Source organism: Orcinus orca, chromosome 1 (assembly GCF_937001465.1).
Source record: "Orcinus orca chromosome 1, mOrcOrc1.1, whole genome shotgun sequence".
NCBI lineage: Eukaryota > Metazoa > Chordata > Mammalia > Artiodactyla > Delphinidae > Orcinus > Orcinus orca.
Window position 1 is genome coordinate 168293395 of NC_064559.1, and position 11686 is coordinate 168305080.

Genomic DNA, 11686 nt, shown 5'->3' on the forward strand with positions numbered 1-11686 from the left:
CGTGGCTGAGAAGGATTTCTAGAACTGATCCTTAAACAGGCAGAGTTCAGTCGGAGCGTACGTTAGACGCATTCACCGTGGTACGCTGCGTTCTCCTTTGAGGTCTCCCTTTAACCCTATTTTACTGATGAGACGACCTAGGTCCAGAGACGGTGAACGGCCTTTTCCGACCCACACAGTCGGGTGTCCCAAATGGAGGTGGAGCCTGGGGGGACGCAGGATTCCGGGTGTTAAGCCCGAGGTCAGGCAAAGCGACCTCCAGACCCCCGCCCCCCGCCGCGGGGCCCAGAAGTCCACAGACGGCTTCCGGCCTCAAGCCCAGGAGAAGGCAGGTCGACCAGCCTCAGGCCCTTCACGCCTCGGGCTGAGCCGGCAGGGCTGCACAGACCCCGCCTCCGGGGAAATGCAGCTTCATTCGGACGGGAGGGGCGCAGCCGTCTTGTCCCACCTCCGGGTGGACGGGTTAGGGAGGGGGTCTCTCCGCTACAGGCCGTGCCGTTGCCTGACGTCACTTCCGCGCGCCGCCGTAAACGTCAGTGTCGGGCGCGTACGGCGGCGGTGAGGTTTGCAATTAAAGTTTGGTCTTGGTTGCCTTTTGCCAGCTATGGAGAGTGATTTCTATCTGCGTTACTATGTGGGTCACAAGGGCAAATTCGGCCACGAATTCCTGGAGTTTGAGTTCCGGCCGGACGGTGAGAGAAGCCTCCCCGCTCCCCGGGAGCGAGGACTAGGCCTGGGGGCGGGCTAGTGGGGAGGCCGGGGGTCCGGAATGTACGAGGAACTGGAGGAGGAAGGGACAGATGGCTGTGAGGCGCTGATTTGGAGGGAACGATCCTATGTCCTCCCCACTGGTTCTTTCTGTATGTGTGCAGGGACTTCTGTTTAGTGACGTTTTTGACCATAATGCTTCATTCAACAAACATTACTTGAGCGCCTATCTTGTGCCAGGTTCTGTTCCACATTCTGGGGTGCAGGAGTGAACGATGGACAGGCTTTCTCTTTCATGGAACTTGTATCCTCGTGCTGGGAGATAGTAAAAAAAAAAAAAAAACGATTCCAGATAGTGATGAGTGGTCAGAAAATAAAACAAAATGATGAAATAATTGCTGGTGGGCCGCTTTTAGAAAGGGTGGCCATTGGAAAACTCTCTGAAGAGCAGATGTTTGAACTGAGATCTAATTGCCAAGAAGGAGCCAGCCTTGTGAAGCTCAGGAAGAAGAGCATTCTAGGCAGAGGGAGAAACAAGTGTCAAGGCCGTAGGGCAGAGATGAGCTAGGCATGTTTCAGGTGCCCAGTGTGGCTGAAGAGTACTGAACTCTGGGGAGGATAGTAGGAGATGATGTCGGATAAGTATGCAGGGGCCACACCATGTAGTCTTTATAGTTCCTGGTAGAGTTTAGATTTTTTTCTAAGTGCAGCAGGAAGCAATTGGAAAGTTTCAAGCAGAGATGTAATCTGTTCTTGAAAAAGTATTGTAACTATTAGGTGCAGAACGGGCAAGAATGGCAACTACTTAATGGGAGATGGTTACAGTTGTTAAGACAAAAAGGATGTTGGTTGGGACTAGAGTGATAGTAAAAGTAGAGGGAAGGATTTAGGATACTGTTGGAGGCAGAACCAAAAGGACTGCCAATTGATAAGATTTGGGGCGTGGCCAGTATGGTGAAGGAAAAGGAGTCAAAGATGACAGAAAACTTCCAGTAAATGGGGGCACAAAGATGAACTGACAAGCCCCAATTGTAGAGAAAGTTTTGTTAACAATAGCAAGACAGTGTATTGGGTGTTGTGGTAGAAAGAAACAGAAGATTCTAGGAGCAGAAAGAAGGCACCTAACCTATCCTGAAGGGTCAAAGAAGGCTTCCTGTATAAAATGACACGGGGAAGGGGGGTGTGAATCTTTCGGAAAGTGTAGGAGTTGGTTAGGCAGATGAGTCAGGAAGGCATTTTGGACAGCATTAACAGCAAGGAGGCTGAAACCCCAAAAAGTGCATAGGATGTTTCAGGCAGAAACCAAGACAGTTGACCCTGGAACAACAAAGGTTTGAACTGCATGGGTCCCCTTATATGCAAATTTTTTTACAGAGTAAATACTATGGTACCACATGATCCACAGTTGGTTGAATCTCGGGTAAGGAACCGTAGATACCAAGGAACCGCAGATGCAGGGGGCTGGCTGACTCTTAAGTTATACTCGGATTTTCGACTGTGTAGAGGGTGGGCGCCCCTAACCCCCACGTTGTTTAAGGGTCAACTGTAGTTTGATTAACTCCAGCTCTGTGAGAGAGGACTATTATAGGAGTGAGGCTGGAAAGGGGCTCAGCTTAACAGTAAGCCACGTTAAGGAATTTGGATTTTTATCAAGAAGGCAGTGGGAAGCCATTGTCAGTATCAGAGTGTTAGAGTAACCTAATCAGAGCCATCTATTACTATATCACTTTATCCACTGTATGGAGAATGACCTGAAAGGAGAGAGACTTGAGGCAGAGAGACAGTGCAGTGAGGCGTCAATTAATTTGGCTCTTTTTAGTGTGCCTTCTATAGGGAAATAATTATCTCCTCTATTTCCTTTTATCTTCTCCTTCATATCCACCCTATATACCCAAATTAGCCTGTTAGATGCACATATGCACAAAGGGCCTTGTATACCAAATATGCTCAATAATAAATCCACAGCTTTTCCATCATAAGGATAGATGGGAGTTTTTCACAGTCACACGTTAATATATGTAAAAAGTGTTTTACAGTTTTCAGAAGTTTTCACCACTCTTTTGAGCCTTAGAAGGCCCTGGGTGCAGGTGAGTTATCAATTACTCCTATTTTTAGCTGAGGACATTAACCTGCAGAGACATGATTTGCCAGTCACAAAAGCCTGTTCTTTTCTCACACCTGAGCTGGCTTTTGCAAGAATTGTAATTGTCAGCTGTATTTTTGGCTAGGAGGCTATTTAACAGTGTTGACTGAAAAAAAAAAAAAAAAACCTAAAGATTGAGAATTATGTTTTATTCGGCAGAAATACTGAGGACTTAAGCCTGGGAGACAGGCTCTCAGATAGCTTTGAGGGACTGTTCCGAAGAGGTAAGGGATGAGCCAGGATATATAGGAGTTTGTGCAAAAAAAACAAAACAAAGACAAAAAAAAACGGGTAGAACATCCAAATATTACAATTAACTATTAATTAAAGAAATACCAGGCAGCTCAAGTTAAAGAAGTTAGCACTTTCCTATGTAGAGGTTCTTGCTTGGCTGCTTGAGATCATTCCTTTGATATGCACCTTAACTATCTAGGGCCAGTATCCTGTTTCCCCCATCCTGAATCCCCTTAGGGTGCACCCGTGGGGAGGGAGCTGGGAGTGGTGTGGCTGGTGGCTTGATGGCGGCAACATCCTTTGTTTACTGATAAGGCAGGCTTTATTTATATGTTTTTATTATATATTGAATTTGTTTTTTGCCCCTCACAGGGAAATTGAGATACGCCAACAACAGCAATTACAAAAATGATGTCATGATCAGAAAAGAGGTAATGAATCCTCTGAGAGCCGTTTAGCCTTTTGTCCTGTTTTTGTTCTTTCTGTGAGTAGTATTGAAAGATAAAGAATAGGGAAGTATAGACATGTCTTAGATAGCTTCTAAAGTTTTTCTCAAATCTTCTTTTAGTTTATATTTTCTTTAACAATGCTGAATCGGTAACGGGTAATCATTTGAAGTCTTGCAAATCTTGGTTTGAACCCTGAATCTGCTACTTACTAACCTTGTGATCTTGGGCACACTTCCTGGTTGAACTTGATAAGTTTCAGTTGCTTAATCTGCAAAAACAGAAAACCCGCCCCCCCCACTAGCTTAGTGTTTGATATATTCCCTGGTACCTAGCACTCAATAGAGCTCTTTTAATTTGCATTTGAATGGGGGAAAGGGAGCATGGGAAAGCAGTTAACATCACTGAATGCATGTTAGATGCCAGGCATGACACTAGGTATTACATCTGTGAGCTTATTTTAACCCTTACTGTAAGTCTCTGTGATGGGTGGTATTATATACCCTTTACAGGTAAGACAGTGAAGGCCCAGATATTAATTATGGGGCTTGTACAAAGTTAGACCTCCTAGTAAGAGATTGAGCAGGAATTCAGACCTATGCCTGCCTTTGTCAAGTCCGTGTGCTCCATTTTGGCATGATTTCTACCACACCAGTAAGGTTTCATCAAAGTTATTCTTTTAACCACTTTGTCACATTTGAAAATGTCTTAACAGTATATTCTCATGCTATTGTATTTAATTAGCAATCAGTATTATGCTTACCCACACATGTCAGCATCCTCAGTTTTTTTTAATGTGGACTAATATGTGAAATGTAAAAGACATATCTCTGCTCTTCGGAAGCATGTCATTTAGTTAAAATTAACCAGAGTTACTCACAGATCTTTTGTTTGGGGCTCAAGTGTGAGTTTTTTAGGTAGGCAAGGAGTAGGTCCACATGAACAGGATGTACCAAGAAATAGAAGCAACTAGTTGGGGGACTGAGGTGTAGTCATTGGGCACTTCTGACCCTGCCGTCCTCTTGGCATGCTGAGGTCAAGCCGGAATGTCTTCCCACTTACAGAGGTGCCAGAAGTAAGTTTTCATGAGTAGTCTTTTATTTTTCATCACTATCTGAGTCAGAATGCTGCTTAGCGATACAGTTTAAATTCTGTTTTTTAACTTGCTTTCAGGCTTATGTACATAGAAGTGTGATGGAGGAACTGAAGAGAATAATTGATGACAGTGAAATTACCAAAGAGGATGATGCTCTGTGGCCTCCTCCTGACCGAGTGGGCCGGCAGGTGGGTGTTTCAGCAACTATCCACAGTGCAGAAATCTTACAAATAAGATGAGGTTTACTGCTCTGCATGTGACACTGAATATACTCATGTATGGGTGTGCGATATGGAGCCCTACACAGAGCAGATTTCCAGCACGTTGGTCTAAGAAAGCACTAATCCCACACAGAGGATCGGGGAGAGCAGGTGGTGCTGCTCCCCACCTGGAGCCCAGCCCTTAATTTCCTCTTGTGACCCCTCCCTTGCTTCTCAGAGTACTTGCTGCCCATATTACTTACTGAGTAACGACTATGGACAAAACGTTGTGAGGATACAGAGATAAATAAAACATAGTTATTTCAACAATCTAATGGAAAATCATGCAGGCAACTAAGTATATCTGTTTAAATTCATGGCTTAGATATTTATTCTGAAAACATTGTGGCAATTAAAAAATAAAAGCCACTGTCATATTTGACAGAATAGGAAAGGTTTTCTTTCCACTTTAATGCTGCTTTCCTAATCCAGACTTCTAATTGATTTCGTTGTTTCTTCTTTTGTCCTGTACAGCCCATTTTTTCCTTCCTGAAGCCAGAGTAATCTTTAAAAATGTAAATTGGTTTATTCCACTAATTTTAAACTCTCCAGTGGCTTCCCACTGCATTTAAAATAAAGTCCAAACTCCCACCTTACCTTCTACTGTTCTCACCATCTCACACTGTGTTCAGACCTCACCGGTCTTATTTCTGTTACTCAGATACACCTAGGTGGTTCTTAGTTTAGGACCTTTGCATTTCCTACATGCTGCCCGGAACATTCTATCCAAGACTGTCTTTATTATTGAGGTCTTCACATGTCACTTCTTCAGTGATTGATGTCTTGCCTGTCCATCCAATCTAAAATGCCTTTCCCCACCACTTAAAAAAAAATCTGGTTTTTGTCTTCATAGCATTTATCATTGTCTGAAATTGCCTTGTTTGATTTTCCTTATGCATCCCTCTTCCTCCTCCACTGCAACAGACGTACACATACACATGCATACTCCTTCAGTACAAGGACTTTACCTATTTTTTTCCACTGCTATATCTCTAGTGACTGAAATAGTGCCAGTGTATAGTAAAAGCTCAATAGTAATTATATTTATTAAATTAATACGAAAACTCGTATAAGCTTATTCTAATTAACCTCAGAATGATGGGCCAACTCTTGAGGAAGAGTGAAAAAAATCTCATCCTCAGTACTTACTCAAGTTAACTTTTTAATTAACGTTCATGAGATCTTAGTAATACTATATATACGTATTTTGCTTTAGGATTGATAAAATTTTCAGCTCCATTAGCTCATTCAACATTCACAATAGTCCTGTGAAGTGGGCAAGGCATACTCCTATATACCAGCAACAACCTACTGGATAGTATAATTAAAAACAAAATCCCATTCATAACAGCAACAAAAGCTATACAGAACTTGGGAGTGAATTTAACAAGATATATAAAACTTATGGGGAAGGGCTTTACAGAAGGACATAAAAAGACGTATCATTTTTATGGATGGGAAGACTCAATATTATATCGATTTTCACCAAAATAATTTATAAATTCATTCCAATTCAGATCAAAATCACAACACAATTTTTCCTAAAACCTGATGGAGCCTCTAATTCATGGAAGATCAAAGGGGCAAGAGTAGCCAAGATAATTTTGAAGATTTCTTATAAAACTATAGTCATTTGTATGGTGACATTGCCTCAGGAATTGACCACTAAACCAATGGGACAGAATAGAGAACCCAGAAACATTAACCCATGAGTATACGGGAACTTGGAACAGTATATGACAGAGTTGAACTTTCAAATTAATAGAAAAAGGATGGACTGTTTAACAAAGTATACCAAGTTGATTGGCAATATATTTACAGAGTATTTTTTAATTAGACGATTTATAGAAATAAAGCAAAATTTTAAAACATGAAAGAAAATATAGACTGTCTTATTATTTCCGGGTAGAGAAGTTTTTTAAACTCCTCAAGGGAAAAGATTAGTAAATTTGACTTCTTTAAATTTAAAACTTCTTTTTATCTAAAGATATCAAGATAAAATAGAAAGATAAGCCACAGGTTAGAGGAAGGTATTTGCAAAACATAACTGGCAAAGCATTTCAATCCAGAATATATAAAGAACTACAAATTAATAATAAAAAGGTAAACTAGTGGCAGAATGTGTAAGGGTTATGAATAGACAATTACAGAACTGGAAAAACAAGTGGGCAATAAATTTATGAAAACATTTACAGTTTTATTTGAAAAGTGAAAATGAGGACAACAGTGAAATACCATGTCAGACCTATTAGAATGGTCAAAAAAAAAAAAAGGCACCAAATTTTAAAAAGGATATGAGAAAGAAAAGGGGGATTCATATATACTGGTGGAAACAACATTGCTACAACCATTTAGAGAACGATTTGTTAGTGTCTAGCAGAGCTGAAAATATGTTTACTTTCTAGGAATTTCCTAGAGAGATTTTCACATATATACACAAGACGCATAGAAGGATATCTTTGCCACATGGTTTATAGAAACAAAAGTCTGCTTCAATAGGGAAATGAATATTCTAAAGCATTTAAAACTAATGGACTTGATCTACCTACAAAAACTTTGTTGAAAACAAAAAACAAAATAAATGAACAAGCCAAACAAAACCACATAGATAGAGAAATCAGAGTAGTGGTTACCAGAGGGAAGGGGCTGGGGGAGGTGGGGAGGGGGTGTTGCAAAATGGGTAAAGGGAATCAACTGTATGGTAACAGATGGAAACTAAATTCTGGGTGGTGGGCACACTAGTATTTACAGAAGTAGAAATATAATATTGTACACATGAAACTTTTAAACCAATTTTAACCCAATATAGGAATTCTCTGGTGGTCCAGTGGTTAGGACTCATTGCTTTCACTGCCATGGGCCCAGGTTCAATCCCTGGTCAGAGAACTAAGATCCCACAAGCTGCATGGTGTGGCCAAAAACAACAACAGCAACAAAAAAACAATGTTAACTCAATAAAAAACAAATTAACAAAAACCCTTGTTGAATGAAAAAAGCAAAAAGATATAGTACGATCATTTATGTAAAATTTTTAAAATATACTACCTAATATAAAATAATGATTGGAAAGAATACACCCCAACTTCTGGGGAGGCAGGAAGGAGAACAGAGTGGGAGGTGGGTCTAAACTCTAATATTTCTTAAAAAAATCTGACACAGATATGATAAAATATTAACATTTTCAAATCTGAGTGTTAAGAAGTAGAGCTCAATAGATTGTAAGTTTGGGACTTCCCTGGTGGTCCAGTGGTAAAGAATCCTCCTTCCAGTGCAGGGGATGCGGGTTCAATCCCTGGTCAGGGAAACTAAGATCCCACATGCTGCGGGGCAGCTAAAGCCACTATTAGAGAGAAGCCCACGTGCCTCAACGAAGGCAGAGCTCGAGCGCTGCAGCAGCAGATCCTGCATGCCTCAATGAAGATCCTACATGCCGCAACTAAGACCCAATTCAGCCCCCCAAAAATTAAATAAATAAATAATAAATTAAAAAAAATAGATTGTAAGTTCCACAAGGGCAGAGATGTTTGTTTGGTTTTGCTGATCTGTCCCATAGGCACTGCCCTCCAATTCCCCACCCAATAGATTTTTTTTTTTAAGATTATAGTACTTGTTTCACTCTTCAGAAATTCAGACCCAAGGGCATACAGCTAGTAAGTGACAAAGCTGGGATCTGCTCAGGGTCTGGAATTCTTTTACTTGTCCCATGTTGCCCAGAAAAGTTAGATTCTTGGTATTCGTGAAACAGATTTATACATGTTACTCCACACTGTTAACAATGAAAACTCCTATACAAAGCATGATGTAAATTCTTCTAAATGGTGGAGCCTCACACACACAACTTCCTCTAAGAGTATAAGCTACTCAAGGGCTAAACCAGTATTTATCTCATACCAATTATTTAGCTCTTTATTTCCAGTGCCCAGTACAGTTTAGGGCTCAGATTGAACGGGTCTTGGGAATGTGGCCAACTGTATTATAGTTTATGTGATTTGGCACATGGTGAACCCTTCTCCTGTGTGACTGATGAAAAATCCAATTCAAACTGACGTTTCATGTTTCTAGGAGCTTGAAATTGTCATTGGAGATGAACATATTTCTTTCACAACGTCAAAAATTGGTTCCCTTATTGATGTCAATCAATCCAAGTAAGTATCCATGATCCTTATATCCAGATGTGTCTGTTTTAGAGCAGGCTGATATGAAACCCTTAACCAAATTGGGACCATTATGGTAAGATCTGGTACAGATGTAAGACAGAATTGGTCAGCTTTGTCCCCCTCAATAGAGAGACTCCAAATTATATATTTTCAAGGGCTTGCTCCTTTTGCTTTTGGTGTTTTAGTCAACCATTGCTAATAAGAGCTTCTCAGTGACACACACACAGAGTAATGCCATAAGAGCAGCCAAAGTGGGTAAGAATCTGGCCAGAACAGAAATGAAACACAAAAAAACAAGTGCTGGAAATAAACTGTAGAATCAATGAGTCTGAACACCTTCCTCCGTGTTGGCTATTCTGATAGCACATCTTAAAGCCTGACTTTAGTGAAACTTGAAATTATTCAGAATATAAGTTTAAAAATTCATTTTGTCAGTAGGGTAAAATATAAAGTTGAGACATGAATCTACATGCCACAAAGAATCCTTAGAATTTGGCAACCTCTTTGGCTCTTGTGCTTTGAGGATTTGGGGTTAGATATGGCTCACTTTTAGTACATGTTAGGCATAACTGTCTTCCTGTGAACAGTCTTGTTCTTACCCAGTTATGCTGTAGTAATCTTCAGCCTCTTGGTCCTGCTTAGTACTACTTCAAAAATAAGTTTTCCTAATTCTGAAAGTAATACATGCTCATTGTTGAAAATATAGGAAATACAGAAAAGTAGAAAGGTGAAAATAGCCCGTAAACTTATCAATTAGATAACCATTAATCTTAAAGTATTTCTTGTCTTTTTCCTTTGCTTTAAAAAATATATATAGTCTTTTAAAGCACAAAAAATGTAATTGAGATCAACAGTCTGTTACTTTAATCATGATTTTTTCCCACTTAATATAAGCATTTCCTCATTAAGAAGAAACCTTAACATTTTAAATTACCTCATAATATTACATTTTAATATATAGCACATAGGCTTTTTCTTTTTGGACACTGGGTTGTTTTCAAAGTTTTAATTCTGTAAATACCTCTATGAGGAATATCCTGGTACATAAATAATCTGGGTTAGTAAATGGTATTTTTTTGCTGAGTTTTCTCAGCTTTTTAAACATTTTTTTCTTCTTGCATCATAGGGATCCAGAAGGCTTACGAGTATTTTATTATCTTGTCCAGGACCTGAAGTGTTTGGTCTTCAGTCTTATTGGATTACACTTCAAGATCAAGCCAATCTAGATTGAATATTTGTGTGGACACAAGGGGGGTGGGAGTGCTGCTTTTAATTACCATTATCAAGACATTTTTGTGTATATCAGGGCAGGATTTTTTTTTATAAACTAGAAATGATTGTCTTTAATAAATACGTAACAAAATGCAATTTTTATTATAAAGACCCGAACATGTGCACTCTTCTCAATTACTTTTTAACACTAACATGCTATGTGAAGTATTGCCAAAAATCTAATCAACTCTATACATATACCTACCAGTTTACAGGAAGTAAAAGAATAGAGAAACATGCTAATAAATACAGTGGAAATCCAATCAATATCCTTGTCCTGGGAAACTCCAGGACAAGGGATCTGATTTCTTCAAAAAATAAGCTGCAAACATAAAATAAATGGAGATGGAGTGAGAACCTATAAAAGGAGATTTGAGAGACACACAATCAATACAACATTTGAACCCTATTTGGATCATGATTCAGGAAATGTAAAATTGACATCATTAAGGAAATTTGAACATGATATTTGGTATTAATGAAGTATTGTTAATTTTTTAGATGTGAAATAGTATTGTGGTTGGTATTTTGGGTTTTGTTGTTTTCATCCAGCTTAATAACTGAGGTTGGGGGTTTTAAAATCACCTTTATAGATATATCTGAAGCTACTTCAGTATGGGAGGAAATATTTGGTTTAATACATTATAAGGGATAAAATGCCTGGTCTCAAAATTTTTCCAATAATTCATTTTAAAATCAGAATACCAGCGGCCATTAAGAAGCAACCTAGTTGTTGTAGATAGTGTGGGAATTTTTTCAGCAGGTAAATCTGTAGGAACTTTTTCTTGCTGCTAAATTGCATGGCTTCCTTAATGAGGCAAATTGCTGACTGAACAGACAGTGGGCGCTGAAAGGAACTAGGTCTTGATAAATCTCATTTGACTGAGGGGAGGTGATTAGGCTGAGCTCAACATCCCTTAAGACAGGCCAACTTGGAACAGGTCCCAAGTCTGGTGACTCCTAGGCAAGTGTTCCTCCACAACACACACACACACTGTGCCTCCTTCAAAGATTACAGGGCAACAAGTTAGGTGCAGATCTGGGACCTGAGATGTCAGGCTTCCTGGCTATAGTGCACCCTCTGCTACAGAAGGGTACCTGGCAATCAGGTAAATTCGTGGCAAAGTAGACATCCGAAAAGGGTCACTCCAAATTTTAAAGAAACGACCTCAGGAAGCTGTAAAAGCCTCAAACAGGCTGTTCCTTATAATGCTCACAGCTTCTTTATGGTCTCAGCTGTACCCTGCACAAGAGCACAGGTTCAGTAAATGTATGACAGAAAATAAACCAGGAACTCAGAGAAGAGCCAGCTGAAAGGGAGTGTCCAGTCTTGGCGACCACAATGAGGACATGTGCACGAGCCAACCCCC

General features: G+C 39.9%; 1 protein-coding gene across 1 annotated transcript; it reads left to right on the plus strand.

The window, feature by feature from the left end:
• Positions 1-512: 512 nt before the first annotated feature.
• On the plus strand, positions 513-10433 carry MAGOH (mago homolog, exon junction complex subunit). The gene is made up of 5 exons (XM_004273836.3): positions 513-692; positions 3458-3516; positions 4705-4815; positions 8950-9032; positions 10171-10433. The coding sequence occupies exons 1-5, from the start codon at positions 605-607 to the stop codon at positions 10268-10270; spliced, it is 441 nt and encodes a 146-aa protein (XP_004273884.1). The 5' UTR covers positions 513-604; the 3' UTR covers positions 10271-10433.
• Positions 10434-11686: the final 1253 nt, after the last annotated feature.